Source organism: Muscardinus avellanarius (assembly GCF_963383645.1).
Source record: "Muscardinus avellanarius genome assembly, chromosome: 12".
Classification (NCBI taxonomy): Eukaryota; Metazoa; Chordata; class Mammalia; order Rodentia; family Gliridae; genus Muscardinus; species Muscardinus avellanarius.
In genome coordinates, this window is record NC_137798.1 from 76,191,583 (window position 1) to 76,218,657 (window position 27,075).

At 40.1% G+C, this 27,075-nt stretch overlaps 1 protein-coding gene across 7 annotated transcripts in view; it reads left to right on the plus strand.

The window, feature by feature from the left end:
• Positions 1-27,075, plus strand: part of SIPA1L1 (signal induced proliferation associated 1 like 1) — a gene marked incomplete at both ends in the record, with an annotated part of 137,863 nt that overhangs the window by 54,892 nt on the left and 55,896 nt on the right. For 6 of the 7 annotated variants that reach the window (XM_080706880.1, XM_080706881.1, XM_080706879.1 and 3 more), the window contains 4 exons: positions 1,403-1,506; positions 7,126-7,283; positions 20,545-21,118; positions 22,152-22,426. In XM_080706880.1, coding sequence (XP_080563006.1) covers positions 1,403-1,506; positions 7,126-7,283; positions 20,545-21,118; positions 22,152-22,426 — 1,111 coding nt within the window. The remainder of the gene's footprint in view (positions 1-1,402; positions 1,507-7,125; positions 7,284-20,544; positions 21,119-22,151; positions 22,427-27,075) is intronic. The other variant, XM_080706885.1, reaches the window with a different exon arrangement.

A 27,075-nucleotide genomic window follows, 5' to 3' on the forward strand; every position in this document is an offset into this window, starting at 1 on the left:
CTGTAGCCTGCTTGGAGCACTACCTAGGATCAGTGGATCTACTGCAGTAGAATTACCTGGGTGTTAGTTAAAAATGGGCTCTTCTTTGAAGCGCCACGCCTACTCTGTGATGCTTCTGAGATGGGGGCCTGGGATTCTCCCATTCAGACTAGCTTCCCGGCTAATGCTGTGTGTGCCACCTATTGGGATCTACTGCCTTTGGTGTCTCCAACAGGCTATGTCTTACAGCACCATTTTCCAAATGCAAAAAAGTGCTTTGGTCCTCAAAAATACAGTCAGTGGAGGCTTGAGTTTGCCCAGAATGAATGAACTTCTGTTCCCTTTTTGGCCTGTTAAGTCCAGGTCTTTTGAGTTAAACAGATATTCCCTTTTAGTTGGGCTGTTAATAACTTTCATCAGAAGTTTCCAAGCATTTTTACATTGACTTTGAAACTCTAGTTTTGTTTAGGCAGTAGAAATTTCCTTTCTTTTTTTTTTTCTCCTAAAGAAAGAGTATAACACATAGTTATGTCTGTCTGTCTGTCTGTCTGTCTGTCTGTCTCTCTCTCTCTCTTTATTCTTTATTTTGAAACCAGGTCTCACTGAGTTGCATAGGGCCTCACTAAGTAGCTGAGGCTGTCCTTGAACCTCGATCTTCCAGGTCTCAGCCTCCTGAATGCTGGGATTACAAGCGTGCGCCACCACGCCCAGCTCATAGTTATGTCTTTTAAAAATTGTTGGACATTGCTATAATCCCTTTGTTTTTCCTTGTTTTGTTCTTCTTAAATTATTATGTGTTAAAAACAAAAGTTTTCTTGCTTGAATTAGAAGTATTAGAAAAAATTTTCTGAACTTGATATCTTTGGACAGAATTAAGGAGTAGGCGAACTTGGATGGGAAATAATTTTGTCTTTATTTTCACTAACCTTCGATTGAAATTTAGTGCTTCTTTCAATTATGAACCTAGGCACAAAATTTAGTAGAATAAACTCTACCTGTGGTTTCATTGACAATAGAAAACAGGTATTTCCAGATTACATTATTTGTTATCTCACATGTCTTAAAATATTACTTGTGCTCATCACTTCCTGAGAAATATATTAAATATTAGACCGATTGCTAAATCTTATATGAATTTTGTACATACTGTATTTTAAAATTATTTGATAATTTTATTTTTTTGTATACTTGATCTCTCTTTGAAATTATATACATTTTATTTTATGCATTCACAGGTATTATTCTGGAAGAATGTGTTTTTTGGGGGAGGAACAGCACCTCTAGTAGATTTTATTTAGGATCTTTTCTTTCCAAATAATTTTCTCCCTCCCTCCTTTCTTCTTTTTTTTTTTTGAGATTTTTTTAAAAATTATTTTTCCTATTCTTACAATCTTTTCATCATTGTGTTTTTGTTTTAACTCAGCTGACTCCACTGGAACCCATTCTCTGTACACAACATACAAAGACTATGAAATTATGTTCCATGTTTCTACCATGCTGCCATACACGCCTAATAACAAGCAACAGGTAAGAGCCTTGTGTCATCTCTGCCCCCACTTTATTTTGTTTCCCCCAGCAGCCTCAGTAGCAAGTTTGTAAAATCTGAAACCAGAATTTAGTGACGCACCTGTCACAGCAGCAGGAGGCTCTGGGCTTTGTGGAAGTAAGGAATAGCAAATGAGCTGAAAACAAATGAAGAGACACAAATTCTAGGTTAACAACCAGCTGGGTGGCTTTGTGAATTAATCATTTGCTTTTCAGCCACAGGGACGGAGTTTTTCATGAAATCTGAAGAGAACAAGTTGAAATCATGGTGATTAAATGACTCTACAGGGTTGCAAAGAACATACAGGAGTGGGTGAAGTTCCCTCTTGAGAGGCCAGTGCAGAACACAGGAAAGGGCTGGTGTGTCATTTAGACCTCAGAGGCGATCTAGTATACTGACCTTGAGCCAAAATAAGTGTCAGTGGAATCTCAGAGTAGTTTTGTCTTAATTTGTTCATCAGGAGATGGCAAAGGACATGAAGAACAATTGCACAGGTGATATGTCATATACAGCATCTCTTTTACAAAGCTCTAAAAGCATTCTCTTATTACTAAACTGTGAGAGAGCAAAATGCAGAAACTAGGAAGTGACAGATCGTTACAAAACAAAATAGAAATGGGCAGTGTTGCTTTTTAGAATATATGGTAGTCATGGGATGTTTTGTTGTTGTTTTCTGTGGAGGGTGTACTGGGAATTGAATTCAGGGGCATTCTACCTCTGAGTTACACTCTCAGCTCTGTTTTATTGTTTGTTGTGAAGTAGGATCTCATTAGGTTTCTGAGAGTCTCACTACTTGCTGAGGCTGTCCTTGAACCTGTAATCCCTCCTATTTTTGCCTCTCTTGAGTACTGCAACTACAAGCAATGCCACCATGCCCACCTGTAATGGTTGCTTTTTAAAAAGATATCTATAAGAGTCATCTCAAGATGGATCAAATATCTGGAAATTAGACCAGAGACTTTTTAAGTTACTAGAAGAGGGTATAGGTCCAACACTCCAGTACATAGGCAATAAGACCCCCAAAGTTCACAAAATTAAAATAAGGATTAATAAATTTGATGGCATTAAACTAAAAAGTTTTTGCTCATCTAAGGAAATAATGTAAGAATCTAGAAAGAGCCTACAGAATGGGAGAAGATCTTTGCCAGCTATTCCTCAGATGGAGGATTAATATTTAGAATTATACAAAGAACTTAAAAGACTTAATAGTTTTTTTAAAAACCAATCAAGAAATGGACAGTTGAACTAAATAAACACTTCACAAAAGAAAGATACAAATGGCCAATAAAGACATGAAAAGATGTTTATCATTATCATTAACCATCAGGGAGATGCAAATCAAAACTAAGATTCCATATAACTCCAATTAGAATGACAATCATCAAAAAGTTAAACAACAATAAATTCTGACAACGATGTGGGGAAATAGGAACTCTTCTACACTGTTGGTGGGATGGCAAATTAGTAAAGCGACTATGGATATCAGTGTTGAGATTCCTTAGAAAATTGGAAATGCATCTACCATATGACCTAGCTATACCACTCCTGAGACTGAAATCAGAATATTATAATAATATATGCATATTCATGTTTATAGCGGCACAGGTCACAATAGCCAAATTATGGAACCAACCCAGGTGTCCCAACAACAGATGAATGGATTACAAAATTGTGGTATATACACACAATAGAATTCTACTTAGTAATAAAGAAGAACAAAATTATGTTATTTGCAGGAAAACTGGTTATACATGGAGAGCATAATGTTAAGTGAGATTAGCCAGTTACAGAAAATGGTCATATGGTTTGTCTTATATGTGAAAGCTAGGCAATAGTTGGGATTCCAGAAGGACTTCAGATAATGCAGGAGAAACTCCAGTGGAGTGAGGGAGGAGGTCTAGGGAAAGGGGGCGGAGAGAGAGAGTTAGTTAAGGAAACACTTCCATGATGTTGTGAACATACATGAGAACACCAGTGCCAATCTCAATGCCCTGTATAGGGAAGGAGGGTAGGGGAGGGAGTCAGGGAAAGCTTCCAAGTTCTGTGCTGTGTCCATGTAGGTCACTGTCACTGAGCTACATTATCAGTGCGACTATAATGCACCAGTAAAAGTATTTAAAATTTATTTGAAAGAAATGATACAAACTAAAATTTAGAGGAACCAAAAGCTTTTATTTTCGTGGCCATTACAAACAGGAGCAGTCTGGTTTTACTTCTGACTTTAAAGTGGATGTAGGTTTTTATTATTGTCAGTTGTCTTACTAACATAGGCCAGCTGCAGATTGAACCACATTTTCTATCACAAATTTTAACCAAACACTGATTTAATCTAACATCTCACCGCTTTAGTTTTGATTAAGTCACAAATCTAAGTAATGAGATTTTACTTTTCATAATTACCAGAGAAATTAAAAATAGGAAGCAAAGCAATGAATCAACTATAAATCTGAAATAAACCTGTTTTAAGATAAACTCCTTGATCTGGGCATTGATGACAATTTGTTTTACAAGACCTCCAAGTTCTAGATTGCACCAAGGTAAACACACCATGCTAAAAAAGATACTAAGGTTCTTCTTTTGGGGGGTTGCGGCGGGTTCTGGGGATTGAACCCAGGGACATTCTACTTCTCAGCTCCATTTTTTAACTTATTTTGAAATAGGGTTTTGCCTCACACATTGGTCTCAAATTCAAATCTGTGACCCTCCTGTCTCAGCCTCTCAAGGACTGGGATTACAGGTGTGCACCACAGTGCCTGGCTGATAACTAGAGTTCTTATTCTGGCCAGTCAGTGGATTAAAAAATTTAAGAATATTAACAAATGGCCTTTTGTGTGTGTGTGGGGGGGGGTACTGGGGTTCCTGGAAGCCCTTCTACCTCCGGGCTACACTCCCAGGCCTATTTTACATTTTTATTTGGAAACAGGGTCTCCTAAGCCAGCGTGCGCAGCTGGCTTTGAACCTGCGCAATCCTCCTGTCTCTGCCTCCCAAGCGTGGGGATTACAAGCATGCGCCACCACGGCCAGCACAAATGACCTTTTAAGAAGAGGTAAAGGTTTACTCAGAAAGATGAGATTTGTGAGGGGGTAAAATAATTAATATTAGATTCAGTTATTTCTAAGTAAATGAGGTACAGAGTAGAATGAGTTGCCATATAAATGGGCAACTATCTTAATTATGTAATTTGAAATCTAATCAATACAAAAATATTATGGTCCTAAATCAGAATGAGAAGGTAATTGGTACTGCTACATATTAAAATGTTTTCAGAACCAGGTATGGTGGTACATGCCTGTAATCCCAGTACTTGGGAGGCTGATACAGGAGGATTGCAGGTTTGAGGTCAGCTTCAGCAATTTAGTGAGACCTTTAGCAGCTTAGTGAGACTGTTTCAAAATAAAAAATAACAAAAGGGATGGGGTGTAGCTCAGAGGTGGAATGCCCCTGGGTCCAATCCCAAGTACCAAAATAAATTTTATTAATTTTTATTTTCTAGCTAATAAATTCTTCTATGTAGATAACTATGCTCAGGAAAAAATAGGAAGAACCTATTTTGAAAAATTTCTGTTACTTTTTTATGAATATAATCTTTCATTATATAGAACATAAAAGGGATAAACAAGTTTGCTTCTGCTTGGGTTCTTTATTATGATACCAATTCCAGGTAACAAGACACATGTTAAAGAATGTCATTGCATGGAAAAATACAATATTTATGCAGGAAAGGTTTTAATAAACAGATAAATAGTATTTTGGTACTATAAGTTCTGGAGTGTATGAATTTTTTCTGTACTAGAGATTGAACCCCACCGTTAGAGAGAGAAAGAAAGAGAGAGAGAGGGAGGGAGGGAGGGAGGGAGATTGAGATTGAACCCAGGAGTGTTCTACCTCCAAGATACTCTTCAGGCCCTTTTTATTTTATTTATTTATTTATTTATTTATTTATTTATTTATTTATTTATTTATTTATGGGTCTGCAGATGGAACCCAGGGGCATTTGACCTCCGAGCTCCAACCCTTGCCCTACTTTTTATTCTTTATTTTGAAACCGGGTCTAACTGAGTTGCAGAGGGCCTCACTAAGTAGCTGAGGCTGTCTGAGAACCGCGATCTTCCAGGTCTCAGCCTCCCGAATGCTGGGATTACAAGTGTGTGCCACCACGCCTGGCTTATTTTTTATTTTGAAACAGACTCTCTCCTTAAGTTGCTGAGGCTGGCCATGAACCTGCAATCCTCCTGTCTCAGTCCTTCAAGTGCTGTGATTACAGGCATCCACCACCATGCCTAGCCTATATTAATAATTTTTAATTAATGATATATTTTGTGTAGCATTCAGTTTAGGCCTGTCTTTATTTCCATTACATCTGATTAAATATTTGTTTAGAAATTATGTAAATTGCCTCAATTGAAGCTAATTTGGGTTGTTTTCAAATTACTAAAGTTTTAACTTTAAGTACATTTTAATGTACTTTTAAGTACATTTTTTTTTCAAGAATTCTAATAACGCCCCTATTCTCAATCCTAATATAAAAGACTACTGTTTCTCCCACTTGTCAGCCAATACTAGATCATTTATTTTGCGGCATGTAATTTGTGTGCTCTAATATCACTAAAATTTTTTTAAAAGAACAAGTGTAAAATTTCACACTTAGTTGTTTTTCTCTCTAAGCGCTTCCATAAAATAAATATGAGCCGGGCGTGGTGGCACATGCTTGTAATCCCCGCACTTGGGGGGCGGAGACAGGAGGATCACGCAGGTTCAAAGCCAGCCTCACCGGCTTGAGGCCCTGTTTCCAAATAAAAATATAAAATAGGTCTGGGAGTGTAGCCCGGATGTAGAAGTGTTCTATCCCCAGTACTGCCAAAAATAAAAATAAAATTAAATAAATAAATAAATAAGTAAGAAAAATAGAAATTGAACTATGTTATAAACCTTCTAAAAACAGGCAGTAGCCTAGAATGATTTGGGCTGCCTGAATTTGAAAATCACATACATGCCGTGCGATTTAATGTACAACAGAAGGTGATCTGAAGCAGCTTTTACTGTAAGTAAGGAAGCTGTTTAAGCCTGAAGTTTAACCTGCCTTCAAACCGTCACTCCATTGTGGAATAGAATAGCATTCATTTCTGCACTCCCAGCCTGTGACACAAAAAGCCCATCTGAAAACACCTTGGCCACATTTTCTTCAAGTGCAGCCGATTAAACCAGGAAGTAAATTGCATTGTAATTACTTCAGCCATTCTCATGTCTCAAAATCTTCCCCATAGCAGGTTTCTTTTTTATATGAAAATGAATCAAAACTGTTGTTATAGAAACCGAGGATTTGTAATTGCTGGCACTTGGCATAATATGCCAGATCTTGGTTGGATATATATGACTGGCTGTGCCTTTTATGCAAATTTCAGAATATGCAGTTCCATATTCTTTAGAAGGAATGACAAGTGACAGGCTAAAATGCTGGCAATAACTGCATAGATTAGCTATCCTAGTCCATACTGATTAGTAATGAGTATTATAAATATGGTTACACAAGCGTATTAGAGAGGGAGGATCAGAGAGTTGTATTTTACGTGTTTTACGTTGGATGCTTGTTTTCTTGTAGCTCCTACGCAAGCGGCACATTGGAAATGACATCGTAACGATCGTTTTCCAAGAGCCTGGAGCACAGCCATTCAGTCCGAAAAACATCAGGTCCCACTTCCAGCATGTCTTCGTCGTTGTCAGGGCTCACAACCCCTGCACCGACAGTGTCTGTTACAGGTGGGTCTCAGTGCTACAGGGCTGCTGGTGGTCCTGCAGAGCCCCCGTCCGGCTCTGCTTCTGAAGTGGCAGTGGGAAGATTGTTGCTGTTTATTTTTTTCTTTAAATTGTGTGTGCAGTTGGCTGAATTCACATGATAGCATAACCTGTAGCATTAACATTCCCCGGACTTGGTAGACACCTGCTGTTTATATTTGCACCTCCTTCTTGGGCAGTGTCTTTCCTCCCATATCATCTGGTCACTAAATAACTAATTAATCATTTCTGCTAATTTTTATATACATGTATTGGCATGGCAAAAGCTGAGGAGAATGATAATAAATAAAAGAGAAAAGAGAAAAGATCATTTTTCAAAAATTGTTATTATTAAAAAACAAACTCTTGCTTAGGACTTCCTTGATTCATTCAAACATTTCTGTTTGTTTGTTTGTTTGGGATTTGTTGTTATTATTTGATACCGGGGATTGAACTTAGAGACATTTTACCTTCAAGCTACACCCCCAGCTCTTTTTTAACATTATGTTTTAAAACTGGGTCTCAGTAGTTTGCTAAGAGTCTTGGTACATGATGAGGCTGGCCTTGAACCTGTGATTCTTCTGTCTCTGCCTCCCAAGTACTGGGATTGCAGGTGTGCGCCACTGTGCTTGGCTTCACCCTAACTTCGCTAAGTATACTCTTAGGGGCATTTCTTTGTTTTCTTAAGCATCTGTTGAAATTGTCTCACTGTCGATTGTTGACTCACTTTCCTGAGTATCTGGGTCCAGGCAGCTGCCTGCGAAGGCCTTTACTGGAGGGATTGGGTGCTGAAGGGAATAGGAACCTCTGGTGCTGTCTTGATGTGGACAAAGTGCAGAGATCTCCTAGCAGTTTTATGATGTATCGTATGCATCACGTCTTTCACAATATAAAAGTTCAGCATATCTTCCCATCCCCTAAAATTTGGATTGCTAGGCTTTGTAATTTGGGGATTTATTTTGAAGTACTGTAACTACCTGCACAGAAAGTGACCAACACAGACAGTTGACTTATGAGATCTGCTGCTGTCTAATTCTAGCAGTTATTCAGGTTAATTCCAGGAGTAAATAGTTAAAGCAACAAAGCAGGTAAAGCTTACTCTGGGCAACTGCTGACTGTTGCCATCCTTGCTGATATTGTGGTAACTGTGCAAGTTGACTCTTGTTCTTGGCTCAGCACTATTCTATCTGCTTTATGTGTGTTACATCATTTCATCCTTAAAACCTGTGAGGGTACTTTATTTATCTTCATTTTCGGATGATGAAGTTTAAGCATACAGTGGCCAGATAACTCTACCTGAGGTCAGCTGGCAGAATTAGTAACTGTTTGTTTGTTTGTTTGTTTTTGACAGTGCTAGGGATTGCACCTAGGACCTCACACATTGTAGATAAGTGTTCTACCATTGAGCTACATCCTAACCCTTTTTATTTTAATTTTTTTTATTGGTGCATTATAGTCATACATTTTCATGGGGTAAAAGATGGTGGAGACAGACATGCACACATCATCCAATTAGCCCTTACCCAATTCTTGCCCGATTCCCTCCTCCTCCTTCCTCTTCATGTTTGACTTAATGGTTGGTTTTGATATGTTTGTTAATGTACTTCATGTACATTAGGAAATCTCCCTCTTCCCCACTTCTCTTCTCCTCAGGTCACCTTATTTGCTCATCTCTAGTATCTCCTTCTTTGTCTAGAGTTCCTCCTATGACCCATTTTCTTCCTAGCTTCCACATATTAGGGTGAGCATCCGATTTCTTATTTTTTGTAACTGACTAATCTCACTTGGCTTAATGTTCTCCAGCTCTATCCATTTATCTGTAAATGACGTAATTATGATTTTCTTTATGCCTGAGTAAAATTCCATTGTGTACATATTCCATGTTTTGTAATCAGTTCATCTGTTGATGGACATCTTTGCTGGTTCCATAGTCTGGCAATTGTGAATTGTGCAGCTATGAACATAGATACACATGGATTAGTTTAGCAATTTGTTTTCCATTCTTTTGGGTAGATACCCAGAAGTGGTATTGCTGGATTGTATGGTAATCCTATTCTTCAAATATCCTCCATACTGTTTTCCAAAGTGATTGCACTAATTTGCAATCTCACCAACAGTGTATTAGAGTTCCCACTTCTCCATATTTGTTGTTTTTTGCATTTTGAATGATTGCCATTCTAGTTGGAGTTAGGTGAAATCTCAGGGTAGTTTTGATTTGTATCTCTCTGATTGCTAATGATGTTGAACATTTTTTCTTACATTTATTGGCCATTTGAATTTCTTCTTTTGTTAAGTGTCTATTTAGTTCACTTGTCCATTTTGATTGGATTATTTGTTTTCTTAGTGCTGAGTTTCTTGAGTTCTCTGTATATTCTAGATATTAATCCTCTATCAAAGGAGTAGGTGGCAAAAATCTCCCATTCTGTTGGCTCTTGGTTGCTGTTCTTGATAATTTCCTTTGCTGTACAGAAGCTCTTCCATTTAATGCAATCCCACGTATTGATTCACCTTTTAGTTTCTTATAATCTTACGTCTTATTGGAATTCAGGGTGATAGAAGCATACGTGCACACAGTATTCATTGAGCCTTCCTCCAGTTCCCATCCTGTTCCCCCCTCTTCCCCTGCTCAGCAGTGATTGACTTTGATAAGTTTGTGTATCTACATCGTGTCCATAGAGGTGTTACCCTCTTCCCCCTCATCTTCCTCATTAGGTCCCCTTCTTTTTTTTTCCTTGTAATTTATTTTTTATTCTTTTTAAAAATGTTTTTATTGGTGCATTGTATTTATACATCATAATGGGGTAAAAAACTTATGTAGACATACATGCACACATCACCCAGCCAGTCCCCTCCCCATCCCTCCCTCCCATGCTTGTCTTAGTGGTTGATGGTCCCCTTCTTTACTCAACTAAAATTTCTCCTCCTTTGTCTGGAGTCCCTCTTATGTCCCATTTTCTCCCTAACTTCCTCATATGAGGGAGAACATCTAACCTTTCACCTTTTGTGACTGACTGATCTCACTTAGCATAATGTTCTCCAGTTCCATCCATTTTCCTAAAAATTAAATAATTTTGTTCTTCTTTATGGCTGAGTAGAATTCTATTGTGTATATATCCCGTAGTTTTTTTTTTTTTTTTAATCCATTGATCTGTTGATAGACATCTTGGCTGGTTTCATAGTCTGGCAATTGTGAATTGTGCCGCTATAAACATAGATATGCACGCATTATTTTGGTAGTTTGGTTTCCATTGTTTTGGATAGATGCCTGGGAGTGATAGATAGATGCCTAGGACATACCAGTTGGCTCATACAGTAGATTCACTCCCATTCTTCTGAGGATCCTCCATACCGCTTTCCAAAGTGGTTGCACTAATCTGCAGTTTCACCAACAGTCTATCAGAGTTCCTACTCCACATCTTTGCCAGTGTTGGTTGTTATTTGTGTTTTTAATGATTGCCATTTTAATTGGAGTTAGGTAAAATCTCAGGGGAGTTTTGATTAGAACCTCTCTGATTGCTAATGATGAAAATTTTTCACACATTTATTGGCTATTTGTATTTTTTTGTGAAGTGTCTATTTAATTTACTTGCCCATTTTTTATTGGGTTATTTATTTTTTTGGCAGTGAGTTTTTGAGTTCTCTTTATATTCTAGATACTAATCCTCTGTCAAAGGAGTAGCCCCCAAAAATCTTCTGTCATTCTATCTTCTCTCTCTTCAGGTCCTTGATAGTTTCCTTTGCTACATAGAAGCTCTTCAGTTTATTGCAATCCCCCCCTCAACAAGATCCCAAAGGCACAAGAAATTAAAATAAGGATTAATATGTGGGATTGCACTAACCTTTTATCTTATTTTGAAAAACGGCCTCATTAAGTTGCCTAGGCTGGCCTTGAACTGGAGATCCTCTTGCCTGAGCCTTCAAGTACCTGCAATTACAGGGGTGTGACACTGTGCCCAGCCAGAGTAGACTGGAGTGCACTCCATCTGCTAGAGCCCAGCCTGTTAACCACATTGCTGCTGCCCCTCTTGCATGCCATGGAAGCTGGGCCTCCATAGCAGCTTTGCAGGTACTTTTGCCTATGTGAATACCCAAGACCAGAGAGGTCGATTGTTTCCAAGGCTCCCAGGAGTGGAAACCCTGAAAGTGGAGAGCTGCATCTGAAGCCTCTTGGCAGGGGTCCAATCTTTGGGAGCCACTTGAGTAATCATAGAATAAACATGGATAAGCACAGAACATCAGCTATCACTGAGATGGATAACTTTTTATTTAGCAAATGCCCAAGCATTTGGAACATGCTATCTTCTGGATTCATGCAAAGGATTTCATATTACCTTGAGGTCGAAAGCTAAGCCTTTTTTGAATGGGCATGAGAAGTGGAAAAGTGTATAATTTATTTTAAAGAAAGTTTCTTCTTTTCAAGCCTTTGTTGTTAGTACTGTCCACTATAGATACAAAATAAGAGCCATATATTAATTCTATATATTTTTATTTTATTTATTTAGTGCTAGTGGAAATTAAACTTAAGGGCATTCTATCATTGAGCTCCATCCTGACTCTTGTTATTTTATTTTATTGTATTTATTTTATTTTATTTGAGACAAGGTATTGCTACATTACTGAGGTTGGCCTTAAACTTGAGGTCCTCCTGCCTCAGCCTCCTGAGTAGTTAGGATTACAGGTATGTGCCTTTTTACTTGGCTAATTTCAATTTATTTATCTTGCAGTACTAGGGATGAACCTAAGGATGCTCTACCCCTGAGCTGTATCACCTGCCTTTTCCAGTTTTATTCTGAGATGGGGTGTAGCTAAGTTGCCCAGGCTGGCCTCAAATTTGTACTCCTCCTGCCTCAGCTTCCTGAGTGACTTGGATTACAGACACAAGTCACAAGGAATTGATGGCATTAACTTTAACACAATGTTTTTGACTCTGTATTTTATTTACCAAATATATCTAAGTATTATCATTTCAACATTAGTTAAGAAGATTTTTAAATTTAAAAAATGATGGTAATGCTGGGCATGGTGGCACACACTTGAAGATCCAATACCTTAATTTGACCATAAATGGTCAAAATTCACAGCTATAAAGTAAGGTATTGGATCTTCAAAAGTGTGTGCCACCATGCCCAGCATTACAAGAGAACATACCAGTTGTAACATCACTGAAAGAAATCACAGACATTAGTGGGTAGAATGATAGAATAGTGGCCTTTTCCCACTGTAAACTTTAGGTATCACATTTTTCTACCGCCTTCTCAAATGAGATAGGCTATTAGGAGGTGTTTGGATGCCCAGAATAAATAAGGCATCTGTCTTACAACCTTTAATGTTGGAAGAGAGGATGAGGAAAAGCTTATTATTTTCAGGAAAATAAATGTATTATAAAGTAAAAAGGAATATTTGTATCAATTTTAAATAAAAACAGTCTTCAAAGCATTTCCACAGCTGTGGGTTGTCCCTAAACCCCAACCACTCCCAGACCACGAAGGATATGAATTTATAGGGCCTCTTTCACTGGAGGAACATTGGTGGAAGCATTTTCTGTTTTCATCTAATTTAATTTTATCTCTACATGATAGAGCTAGAGTAATTAAAATGCTTATCATTTAAAACCTCTTTACCCCAACACTCTCTGCTAAGAATGCTCCTGTACTGACTTCTCTGCTCCTGCAGCCTGAGGTGGGAAGGCAGAAACATCCTGTGCTTTGTGATAATGATGTAGAGAAATTCAGGGTCCATAAAGGCCAGTGTTATCACAAGATTTACGAAAATGGGACTCAGTGTGTGCACAGGTCGAGGGAATTCAGTGGGAACAAGAATAAAATCTAGGCATGGGGGGTATATATGCAAAAGTACAGAGCTAGGGAGGAAACACAGTCAGGTGGCTCTTGGCGAAGGATGGAGAGCTGGCAGCGAGGCCTTTGCGTTGCCGGCAGACAGAGCAACCCCGTGAGTGGAGTTAGGACAAGGTATCCAGTGTCACCAGGCACAGGAAAAAAAGCTTGGAGGTTGTGGTCATCCATTTATTTTTCACATTTCTTTTATCCAGGACTTACTCTGTGTGTGTTAAAGTAAACTATTCGAACCAAGAGAACAAAGAAAAATTTAGAGATTAGATCCTAAAATAATGTGACATCATTGTTAATAATGTGGCATAACCTTCCTGGAGAGTGTAAAGTTCAGGAAAAACTGGCTCATTCTAGAAGCTACCTAACCTTGATTTGCCATGACATAACCAAGGATCAGATATCATTAAGTTTGGATGTTAAACTTACTCTATAACTGACCAGAGTGCCCTCAAGTCTTTGTGATTTTATTTGTATCATGACAGTGATCTTAATTGCTTGGTCCCAGCTGATAGGGAAGATTAAAAACAACAAACTGATTATATGATGAGGGCATTAAAGGCAAGTATATCAATATGTGATTGTTATTAGAGGGGATGCAGGAAAACTGTTCACATCAAAGATACAAATTCAACAAGCACAGCAGTCTGGGGTCATTTGATTCAAAGGCAAACAATCAAATACACTTCACTCACCCCTGAGGGGTTGTTTTGCTTTTTTTTTTTTCTCTCTCTTTTTTGTGAAACACAGTGTAGAGTATCACCATTTTTCAACATCTAATGAATTAATGAATCTAGCATCATTCATCAAAGGCTGTAAAACATCACAAAAAAGCCTCATGAGGGAAGAATACTACAGCCTCATCTCTGAGTTAGTCTTGTCACTTCTCTCCCCACATCAAGTCTGAATTGGATCAAGTCTCTAGATAAGCCAGTTTATAGGAAATAAAGAGAAAGAAGAATATGTTTATAGTTGAGAAAATTCACTCTGGACACCCCTAGACAGCAAGTGGCCTGATTGCTCCAACAGATAAATTTAAGAAATAAAAGAGTGTAGGCAAATCTATCAATTCATATATATACATGTTTTTACATATAGGTATTTTATATATATGGATCTATCAATAACATGCATATATACATGTTATACATATGTATATAATATACATTATATACACACACATAACTTTAGAAATAAGTTCATTAATTGCAAGTATGCACTTTATTTGAATCCAAATTTAGACAAAAAGATTGTAAATAAAATCTTAAGACATCTTAAACACTTGGAAACAGGACCATTGACACCCTATTTTATGAAATTAAAGAATCATTAATTTAAATACTAGCATAGTAATAAGTAGTTACAAAAATGACCCTGAGTCTTCCAAATAAATGTTATTTGTGGTTCATGGCTACTTTTAGTAAGGCAGAAATATGTTACTCTCTCAAAAGTCTTCTATTTTTAGTGGTTACACTGTAATAAATGTTGAAGAGGCAGTATGAGGTATCTCAGAAGTACTTGCATTTAGACCAGATAGTGAGACCTCTTATTGCTTCCATGCAGTAGGAGATTGCTTGACATCTCTTTAAAATCCAGTGAGTATTGAGCATAGGCAAAGGAGCTTGGTATGCACACCTTCAATGCACTGTGTGTTCTCTTCTCTTAAAAAAAGTTTGCAAGGTTCACCTAAGAAGAAGAAAAAGCTAAAGTGGATCAAGTAGTTGAAATTTCTTTCTTAATCAGTTCACATCCTTATTGTCTAATGTAGTTAGGATCAGACCATTGGCTGGCCTTTCCCTCCCTCCCTTCCTCCTGAAATGGGGTTTCTTGAGAAGAAACCTGGCGTTTCCTTACCGGATTCTTGTCTGCAAGTGAGTGAAGAATGACACCCACAGACTGCAAGAAGGGGAGTAAAAGGTTTATTGGAAGCAGCAGGGAATAGGGAAAAGTGGCCAAACACTCCTAAGGGCTGTCGGAACTTTTGATGTCCAGCAGCTGCCTTCAGGTCACTACCCAAGTGTAGCCCGGGCCAAGTGCCTGCAGTTGCAAGCTGCTTTCTCCCAAAGTCTACGTGATCTGCCAGAAAGGAATAGGGAAAGTGGCAGAATATCCCTAAGGGCTATCGGAACTTTTGATGTCCAGCAGCTGCCTTCAGGTCACTACCTGAGTGTATCCCGGGCCAAATGCCTTCAGTTGCAAGCTGCTTTCTCCCAAAGTCCACGAGATCTGCCAGAAAGGAAGTGCAGGTCACTCCTAGAGGCCCTGGTCGGCCTTGATGTCCAGCAGAGGCCTTCAGGTCACTACCCAAGTGTAGCCTGGGCCAAGTGCCTTCAGTAGCACTCCTCCTTCTCTCAAAGCTAAAGTGACCTGCAAGAGAGAGAGAAGCTCCCCAACGGGGAGGGGTTCCCAGAGTAGGTAACCATCCTGGTGACTGTTCTCGGGGTTTATATATATCTGCATGTCTTCTATTGCTTGGAGTTTGGGAGTCAGTTCTTAAAATTTGCATAGGGTATTTGCATGTCCTTTGAGGGGTCTCCTTTCAGTAGGGGTGTTATTTGCATGTCCTTTGAGGAGTCTCCTTTCAGTAGGGGTGTCAGACTTGCTCCAGTGATATCTCCTGGGTTTGTTGATTAGTAAACAGATGGTTTTGTGAAGCTTTGGTTGTTCTTATCTCTGAACCTTGGAAGAGCTGGTCTCTTTTAGGAGCCTTGGAAGTTAAATAGTATTCATCACCCCTCAGGAAATTAAGTTTTTTTCTACTGAGGCCTCTTCCCTATCTGCCTACTTCCTTTCTACCTCCTCACTCCCTCCTTCCTTGCTTTCTTGCTCTGCCACTGAGCTACACCCCCATCTCTTTTTATCAGTGTGTGTGTGTGTGTGTGTGTGTGTGAGAGTGAGAGAGAGAGAGAGAGAGAGAGAGAGAGAGAGAGAGAGAGAGAGAGAGAGAGACTGGGGATTGAACCCAGGAGCATTCTACCTCTGAGCTATGTCCTCAGTCCTATTTTTATTTTTTAGTTCGAAATCAAGTCTTGCTGAGTTGCTAAAGCTGGCTTTGAACCTGTGATACTCCTGTCTCAGCCTCCCAAGTATGGGGATTGCAAGTGTGTGCCACCATGCCAGTGTCCTTTTTATCTTTGAAGACAGTATCTCACTAAGTTGTCAGGCAGGCCCGAAACCTGTGATCCTCCTTCCTTAACATCCCTAGTAGCTGGGATTGTAGGTGTGCGCCACCTTACCTGGCTTTGCAGCTGACCTTTCTAAGACAAAAATCTGAACATGTTATTCTTTCTTTGGGCATAAAACCATTAGGGAAAAGTTCAACCTCTTTGGCATAGCCTATTGCATGGGGCCCTTCAAGTGTGGCCTCACCTGCAACTAGTCAAGCCCTCTCCCACAGGTATCTCACTCATGTTGAGCTACTTAAATTCCCCAAAATGTATGTGCTGTGTCCCCTCCCGCACACAGACCTTCCTTTCCTTCATCTGATGAGCTCTTTTGCTTTTCACTGGAAGGCTCTCCTGCCCTCTGGGAGCTAAAGTGCTTTTTTACTGGGTACTGACAGTAGCACACTGCATTTCCCCAGCCTAGAATGCAAATCACTGGAAGTAGGCCCCAGCAGACTCTGGGTTTCTGGAAGACTCAGCCTACGACATACTCACCCTTGGTCCTCAGCATGAGTGTGGTGCCTCATGTGTGGGAGGAGCTCGGCGAGGTGCTGGGTGGAGGGCATCACTAGAAACCAGAAGCTTGCCAGAGAATGAGAGGCCTGTGTTTGTTCTGCCCCCCACCCCTGTCTTTTCTGTGTTGTGCCCACGCTCTGGGAGCCTCCCTCTACCATTTCCACGTGTCCTCTGTCACCTTCCTTTTACAGTTGGGTTGGCAATGTTCATTTGCTGTTTTTCTGCTTCCAAAGTTCAAATGTCTTATTCTTCTCTTTTTTTCATTAAGAGTTCTATTCAATGTCCCTAGAGCATTCCCATGTATCAACTTGAAATTGACTTCGGGTATCAAGACCTATTACTTCATCTAAAGGTCTGTGATGTCAGCATATTTTACATGGTCCCATTCAACTAGACACAGCCACATGGTGGTCTTGGGCCATGAGACTCATGTAAACCGTCCCCAAGCTTTTAGCAAGCACCTTGGGCAGGGAGGGGTGTCATTTCCTCAGAGGGAATCCTGAGGGCTGCTGAGAGCTTATCTTGCACCCTGAGGCACTCTGAGAAGTCTGTGTGAACTGTGTCAATTCTCTGCATCTGTTCCTAGAAGTGGAGAAATTGTAACAGCTATTCACATGGAGATAAACACAGGGCACCTTCCTGGTCTTTCTGTTGTTGGCAGAATATAAAATAGAGGTAAATTTTAAGATGAAACTCAGTATTTTTTTTTTTAAGAGTTTGAGGACTACTGACTTCTCCAAGTTTCCTCCCAGTGCTAACTTCCCCATCTGCTTCAGCATCTGAGCCGTCTGCCCATCATCTAGATAATTCTCTTGGGTAGAACACACTAGGCCTCAACAATTCTGAGTGAATAAGACATGGCCATAATTTTTAAAGAATGCATTATTTCTAGGATGCAAACTAGGCTAACAGAATTCCAAGCCAAGCAGAGACCCTTTGAAATCTGCTTTTAAAAGCAGCAAGACCATTTGTAATTAATGTCTTTAGTATCTATAAATAGCATACTGAAATTCTAGAACAGACTTCCTTTTATTGAGGCACAATATTCTGTTTAGCTTACACCAGGCCTTATTATCAAGAGTTCAGAATTTGTGGCATCTAAATGAATGAGCTTTTAACCTTCCAGAAACCTTGAAAGTTGGATGTATCTAAAACAAAACTATTTGAAAGGAGCATTCTAGGGTATCATCTTCCTCATCTTATAAGGATTCTGTTTCTAATAATGCAAAGCTGATTTTAGTATCTGTATCAGTTACTTTCTTACCATGGTGAATCATTGATAATTACATGTTAAGGATTCAGTACTTTTCCTCACAGTTCATTCCAGAGGCTCCTAATTATGGTGGGTCTTCAGTATGTGTTTGTCTAAAGTTCTGTCACTTAATAAATAGATTTGTAGAAAGCCTGTAAGTTTAGAGGGCAAGTCGATGGGTGGTGCTCATAATCACACTCCCTGCTAAGCATCTTCCTCTCCTTATTTAAAATAAAATCACAGCTGTTTCCTGAGAAAGAATGACTATTGGAGTGAAATTAGCAAGAGAAATAGTTGCCAGTTTTAAAATGCTTTCATTTTAAATATTAAATATTTCTGGATCCTTATAGGATTCCTCTTAGAAAATCTAGCAAATCTGGATTTCAGCATCCTTTGCTTGGCTTCAGAAGAAAAAAAAGCATGATCAAATTAAGTATACAGCTGTCAGCATTCAAGCCAGACAGTTCACAATAGACAAAAAAAAAAAAAAATGCCTTTCTAATACTAGGATAATTGGGCCATAATGCTTGCACACAGAGGGTTCTGTGAATCGCAACTCCAGTAAAAATAGAGTCCTTCTCCCCACCTTTCTCTGTCATAAAGTGAACAAGGTATTTTTTTTTATTGTGAAAAACAATAGGCAGACAATTCCATGTCATCTTCTAACAGTATAGCTTTCCCTTTCACCAAAATATAATTAGTATCCTAAGATTGCTGATTTTTATTTATTTATATGTTTTCACATGATGTGATCATTTTTCAAAAAGTAAAGTGGAATATCTTAAAGCAGGCTCTTAAAATCTGAAACAGATTTCTTCAGTTTTATTCGTAAGGTTGTATACTATGATTATGTCCTTTCTATTCTGGGAATTCAGATGAAACCAATTTCTGTATTGCTTTCCTAATACTCAGTGCAATTCCATACTTGACTCACTTTTAAGTAACTTGGAAAGAGTGCTGTTTGATGTGTCAAAATTCCAGCCATCTCAGACCTGGCTGGTGATGGCGTGCACAGTCTTAAACATGATATAACCATAGAATCTCTGTTTCTTTCCATTTCTTTTGTTCTCTTAGGAGAAATTTAAAATTTTCCCTTTTGAGACTAATGTTGATGGTTATTGTTAAGAATGTTTACAGGGTTTTTTCTAAGGCCCATTTTTAGCAATGCACATACAGAAAAACTTGACCAGAACAGGCTTGCTACATAAATCTTGCCTAAAGGAGTGGGGGAAATGAAGATGCATTCTTCACAAATAGATTGTGAGCATCACATACCAAAAGTAGAGAGTGTGGACCAAAGAATAGCTCAGCTTAAAAATATGGTTTTAAAGCACCATTGCTATTATATAAAGATCATAATCATGCTATTACTCATCATTTTTATTTTAAAATTACATTTTTAATCTGGTTGCATAATGCTTCACACATAGGCCAAAAGAATATTTATCTAATTTTATTAAAAATCTAATTTATTTCTTCTATGTCTTGCATCTTCTGACATTTTCGTTATAAGCTATCTGCTTATGCGCATCATACCTGAAATGGAGAATACATTTGTGTTCTTATGGAATCTATGCTTGTTCTAAACAGTTTTGTGATTTTCTTTTTTTTTTTTTTAATTTTTTTTGGTGGTACTGGAGATAGAACCCATCTACATCTGGGCTACACTCCAGACCTATTTTATATTTTATTTGGAAACAGGGGCTCTTAAATCAGTGAGGCTGACTTTGAACCTGTGTGATCCTCCTGTCTCCGCCTCCCAACTGCGGGGATTACAAGCGTGCGCCACCACACCTGGCAGTTTTGTGATTTTAATAGCAAGCCCCCATAACAGTCTGTTAAATTAGGTTTTATTATTTTTGCAGAATATTATAGTAATTTTTTTCATGGAGTTATGTGTAGTCTCCTATCATTAAAAAAATGAAAGTTTTTGCAGGGCGTGGTGGCGCATGCTTGTAATCCCCATACTAGGTAGGTAGAGACAGGAGGATCGCGCAGGTTCGAAGCCAGCCTCACTGGCTTAAGAGACTCTGTTTCCAAATAAAAGGATTAAAAAAAAAAAAAAGGTCTGGGAGTGTAGCCCGGAGGTAGAAGGGCTTCCAGGAACCCCAGTACCACCAAAAAAAAAAGATAAAGTTTTTAACTTTTAAGTTCTCGGGGGTTTTTGTTTTATTCTGGCCTAGGGGAAAAAATGTTTTATGATCTTTGAAGCCTAGATGTTGTTGAATGAAAAAGTATGCTCTATTGAACAGAATTGTGTATTGTTTCTTGTGGGCAAATGAACAATTATTTTGCTTTTGAGATGTGTCATTTTGTTGTGCTGGGGTCACAGCCAGGGCCTTGCACATGGTAGGCAAGTGTTCTGTCACTTACATACTCCTCTACCTCTGACCCGGTGAAATGTATTTCATTCTCATGTGAGACTGAGAAGTATTAACACATCTCTTTCCTTTTGATCTTTATCTCAGTGTGGCTGTCACCAGATCCAGAGACGTGCCTTCCTTTGGACCTCCCATCCCTAAAGGGGTAACTTTCCCCAAATCAAATGTATTCAGGGACTTCCTTTTGGCCAAAGTGATTAATGCAGAAAATGCTGCTCATAAATCAGAAAAGTTCCGGGCTATGGCAACTCGGACCCGCCAGGAATACCTGAAAGATCTGGCAGAAAAGAATGTCACCAACACCCCTATCGACCCTTCTGGCAAGTTTCCATTCATCTCTCTGGCCTCTAAGAAGAAGGAGAAGTCTAAGCCATATCCAGGAGCTGAGCTCAGCAGCATGGGGGCCATCGTGTGGGTAGTGCAGGCCAAGGACTACAACAAGGCTCTGGAGATAGACTGCCTTCTGGGGATCTCCAATGAGTTCATCGTCCTCATTGAGCAGGAAACCAAGAGCGTGGTTTTCAATTGTTCCTGCAGAGATGTGATAGGGTGGACGTCCACTGACACTAGCCTCAAAATCTTCTACGAGCGAGGGGAGTGTGTCTCAGTGGAGAGCTTCATTAGCACTGAAGAGATCAAAGAGATCGTCAGAAGGTTGCAGGTGAGTCTTTTCTTCTCCCCCACTCACTGTCTCGACAGTCACGCTGCTGTATCCTGGGAAACCTGACTACACAACTTAGAAGAAGGAAAATTTATTTGCTCATAGTTTTTTGGAGATTCCGGTTTCAGTCCCCACAAGGCCGGAGTCTTTGGATCTGAGGGCATGGTGACAGGAAGCTGAGAGAGGAGAGAGCAAGCAAGCAGGGACTCAATTCAGAGACTCAAGCACAGTCCCCAAGGCCACACCCCCGGGCCTCGCCTCCTCCAGTCACACCCCCAGCAGCCCAGGTCACACCCAGATAAATCTGTTACAGCTCATTTACCTACAGATGAGATTACAACCCCCACAACAGAACCCTATCAACCCTGAACATTAATACATGAGCTCTTCAGGGGGCACCCTGTATCTGACAGCAACACTCGCTCACATGCAATATCTCCTTAGTAAAGTTTTCAATATAGACTGGAGCCAGGTTACTTAAGCTTGTCCTGCTTCATTAGCTCCTCTAGAAATGCCTTGATGATGAGAAGCCACACAGAGTTAATCTCAGGCTTGTCTTTTCCATCACTTATTCAAAAAAGTAGCAGACCAAGAGGGGGAGGACACGTTTACTGTGTATTTGTGTTGGGAGCTCCTTTGCATGGGACCTGATCGCCCTTCCTTGGTGACTGATGTTGCACCCCAGCCAATTGGATGCAGTAGTCAAAAAAAGATTTGGTTGTTGATTATCTGTTGCCCTGAGTCTTATAAGGGCAAGTCCAATAGCAGAATAGTTTCCCTTTGCTGCCAACTCTCTGGAGGTATCTCTTCGAGGTTTTCTTGTCACTTCAGGGAGGCCATGGAGCTCTTTGGATGCAAGCTTGTTCCTCTTAGCCTGATGAATAGAGACAAGTGAAGGGGAAATCATCAGCCTGCTCTTCAGCTGGCAGAGGGGATTCAGAAATAATCCTGCTTGCATTGTTCTTCCAGTTCCATATCCATCACTTAATACCATGTGGCATTAAACCCCTGTGCCTTTGATTTTCTTGTATAGTTTGTTTCCAAAGGTTGTGAATCGGTGGAAATGACTCTGCGAAGAAATGGGCTAGGCCAGCTCGGCTTCCATGTCAACTACGAGGGCATTGTGGCAGATGTGGAGCCCTACGGTTATGCCTGGCAGGCGGGGCTGAGGCAGGGCAGCCGCCTGGTGGAGATCTGCAAGGTGGCGGTGGCCACCCTGAGCCATGAGCAGATGATCGATCTCCTAAGAACATCTGTCACTGTGAAAGTTGTCATCATTCCCCCCCATGACGACTGCACCCCGCGGAGGTAGGTCTGAGTTGGCAGCAGAGCCCAGGACTTGAGGGCAGGGTTTGTGTACCCTGTGAACACTTCAGGGCGGGTAGGGGAATAGAGTGTTACGAAAAGCAGTAGACTGCACGCCATGCTGAAAGTTCCTCCCATGGAAAGCCTGGCTCAAGACATGGCTCTGAGTTTTCAGCATGTGGTAGTAGCAGCTAGAAAGAGTACCTGGGGCCATCGCAGGGTTTACTTCTCTAGATTTATAAAGTTGCTGCTACAGACAGAGCAGTCTGGTAAGAGCTATCTTAAGCATCTTGGACCAGTAGCCAAGAAACACTGGGCACTGGATGTTAAAGGATGCTCCACATCTCAGATTGTCAGATGTTTTTCTTTCATGTTCTGTGATGCTCGTATTTTCTCTGTCCCATTTGTACCCAGTTGCTATTCAAAACTCAAAAGTATTGTTTGAATCGTGAGGAGCCTGGACAGCTGAACTTGACTTTCGGGTTTTCCCTGGCTGCATCTGCATGTGCTGGGATCTGGCTTCGGATGCATTGGTCCTGCTCATGGTGCTTTAGCAGTTTGGTCTCTAGCCCATTCCCAAAGGGAAAGCCTGGAGCTCCTGCTGCCAGCTCCTGCCAGGCCAGAAATGCTGAGAACATTTAATTTCTCCACCTCTGGGGACGTTCCTTGATGGAACAAATTTAATCAACTGTTTCTTTTTTCCTTTGAGCTTGCACATGTTATTTTTGCTGGTTTTTAAGAATCTGTTATTTATTTAGCCATTATTTTACAAGAATTTCTCATAAGCTTTGACAATTAATTCTTAGGCCTTCTAAAGCCAAGAAGTTTTTTACCCTATCTCCCCACCCCACAAATTACCAGTCCTGCACTTGAGCCCTCATCAATTTATGATTACTAGACAGTAGAATATAAACAGTTATGACGGATTATTTGTGTCCTTTAAAAAGTAAGCTACAGTGACAACCTAAATATACTTCAGTTACAACCAGACTTTGCTGAGAATACTGTTTCCTAATACTGCTTATCCCTCAGATGGCCCAGAGAATTTAGTGCCTTGTCAAAATATAATGAAATCCCTAAGTGTAAAAGTTTAAGAAATACTTTTTTGGATGACTAGCTTTCCCAAAACACCAAAACAAATATATGCATAAATATGAAATTGTCCTGCAAGCATGTTCTGTCTTGATTAACCAGGTGCCACAAACCCTGTTAGCCTGTTCTGGTTTCTTCAAGTACATTGTCATTAACATTAAATATATTCTTGGACGGAGGTTACAGAGCACTTGATTAGCATTCACGAAGCCCTGGCTTTGATACCCAGCACGCGCACACACACACACACACACACACACACACACACACACACAGGAAGATATAAGCGTTCTCTCAGCTAAGATTCAGAAGATCGCGGTGGCTCCAGGAGGCACTTGGCCTTTCCTCTGCGCTCCTCTGCTTGTTACCTCTTTGCTGTCCCTTGGTTTCTCAAAACAGGCTGTTACAAAATAGAGAAAATAACCAAGCTGTGAATTGTCAGCCTCAATTACACACAGTTAAGAGCCGTAGACACGAGCCTAAGGACTGTGTTCAAACAAGTGAAGCCCATAGACACTGTGACATCGCCTTGTATGCTCAGAGGCGTTTACTTTCTCTAGGCTCCCAGGTTTATATGGAAGGATGAACGATGGGAATAGGTTGTCATGTGATGGACAGAATGGGGCAGTGATATGGACACTGAAATCACATGTAGTCAATACTAGAAAGATGGATAGAACCGTGATAAGAGGTAGTTGATGTAAAGTAATGGACTAAATTAGATTTATCTTCCCTAATGTGTTGGTACAAATGACATTTATTAACTTGAGAAAAGAACCATTGTATGGATTAATCCATAAAGTCCTTAAAACAACGATGAGGTACTACTAATAATAATAATGTTGTTGTTTTGTTTTGTTTTAAAGGAAATTGATACTCAGAAAGGTTAGTAACTTTCTGAGCTCATTGGGTAAGGTTAGGTCTAACTGCAGAGGCTAAACTTTTAACTGCTGTTCTGTGTGCAATACAAACTTTTGTCTTCTTACACACTAGTTTAAGCAGTGATGTGCTGGTTAATTGGCTTTCTTTGTTGTTGTTGTTTTTTAATCATACTTTTTAATTGGGTTTCTATTGGGAAAAAATCTTCACTTGTAGTAGTACCCATTCCAGTGATATAAATATCCCCACTCTGGCCAGCATCAGGACATCTCTGAAAGCAGAGTTGGGGTGAGTGGGGCAAGCCATGCCTGCAAACCAGCGCTGTCTGGCTCCGGGGCACACTGAGCCAAGAGCCGTGCTTGCCTCCTTCGTGAAGCCTTGTGCTGTCCTCATAGCCAGCCCTCAGCCAGCACACATTGCCAGGGTGCTGGGCCCCGACGTGGGGTGAAGGATTGGCACTGCATAGACCTGCGACCACAGCCGTTTCCTAGCCTCTTGACTGTGGCTGCCATCAGAAGAGCCACTGTCAGATCCGCTGGGCAGGTGGGAAGCAGTGCAGGATGGCTTCAGAGCCTGGGAAGCCTGCTCCTCCTCTTTCCTTTAGGAAGGCTACAGAGGGAATGCTGAAGCATTAACACCTCGTTATAGTTTTCAACAAAATAAGATAATGCCCTTCTACTACTACTCCTCCACACTATACACTCCCACTGCTGTTTTCCTAGTAACTAATGACTGTTCTTTGACTAGTCACTGTCCTTCCTCTATCTTCATTCTTTTAAGGCAGCTCCAGAGAGGGGTGGCATAGGCCCCTGGAGGCTTCAGCCCAAAGATATCATCTTCTGGAGGACCCGAGGGGTCACAGGCACTGCAAGACAGCTGTAATCCAAACCCCTGAGCTTGTGTGTTCACTAGCGAGCTGTTTTTAAAAATATATAAAAACCAGCTGGGCATGGTGGTGCACCCTTGTAATCCCCATGCTTGGGAGGCGGAGACAGGAGGATTGCACAGGTTCAAAGCCAGCCTTACTGGCTTAAGAGACCCTGTTTCATATATATATATATATATATATATATATATATATATATATATATATATATATATATATATATATATATATATATATATTTAGGTGTCTGGGAATGTAGCCCAGAGGTAGAAGGGTTTCCAGGAACCCCAGTACCAACAACAACAACTCTGTGTGTGTGTGTGTGTGTGTGTGTGTGTGTGCATAAACAAAAAAAGATGGCTAAATAGCAAATTTAAAATAGGGTACTTTTCTCTGTCCTTAGAAAATTAGCAGACCCCTCTATGAATTGCTTCCAAACTGCCTTTTTTTTTTTTTTAAGAGGAAAAGGGACACAGAGAGTAAAGCTGAATTTCTGAGCTCCCTACTCTGTGCTGGACAATTTTGAAGCCCCTAGGGCAGCTTGATTTCCATTAAAATGATAGGGAGGAGGCTCGAGTGTGCAGTAGCCATCTAAAGAGTGCCCGGGTCCACCGGAAGGACAGCGGATGAGAATCCTGCAGGACTTTGCAAAGGCCCTCTCCCACCTGCAGCCCATGACCATCAGTGTCTATAACCTCCAAGTATTCAAAAACATTCTTTTGACAAGGGAAAATACTTGGCTAACAGATTAAGCTGAGATATCCTCAATAGTACTGCATGATCATAAGTGAGAAACCACCTTCGTTCTGCGAGGCCACTACCCTGCAGTTTTTAAAGAAAGCAATCAAGAGCCATTCAGGAGCTAAAAACAAACAACTTATATAAAAGACCAAATTACCTTTTTTTTTCCTTTATGGTGCTGTGGGTTTGAGAATCAAATTACTTTTTAAATAAGAATAGGTCTAGAGGGTTTTTATTTTGTTTGTTTGGAAGGACAGACGCATACTGCTTTAGAGCTAGCAGGGCTATTAGAATTCAATGTGCTCAAATTTTATTTTTCAGATGGAGATCTTTGGGCATAGAGAAGCCACATGTTTTGCCCAACTGAAGTCACGTGGCTTCTGGAGACCAAGCTGTCTTCAAAGCCTAAGAATTTTCTGATTCAAGAGTTCAGTGTTGAGATTTCTGTTCAGTATACTGCACAGCCAGTTTTTCATATTTCATTGTGCCTAGGGAAAAAAAGAGAGTAGTGAGAAATAATGAAAAGAGAAAGAATAAAAAGGCTGAAAAGAAATAAGGTAGAGTGGCTTTTCAATTAATTCATGGTTTCAGTGAATCACTGAACTTAAATTTCTGCTGGCCACAGCTCTTCCGTTTTAGTTTATAAAAGTTGTTGACTTTTCCATTTTGGCATAGACTGGACCTTGTTTAAGATGCGAGTCTATGCAGCAGTCAGTGTAGGTGAAGAGTATGTGGGAGCTGGAGTGACTACAGTAAGATTAGCCCACAGAGGGACTGATTCTGTGGGTTCAAAATCCCCCCCACCTCCTGAGTGTGTAAACTGAGGCAGGTTGGTCTCTCCAGGCCTCCTTACATTTCCTCATCTATGAAGTGAAAGTAAGGGCAGTGTCCACTAAAGGGAGTTGCTCTAATGTGGCTGGATTACTGCCCAGGCCGTTGTAAGTTACTTGTATTAGTACAGTCGCCATGCTTTCACAGTACATTTTACTTCTGATAATACGATGAAAATCCTTTCATGAACATGCATGCATGACATTAAAAACCAGCTTTCTGT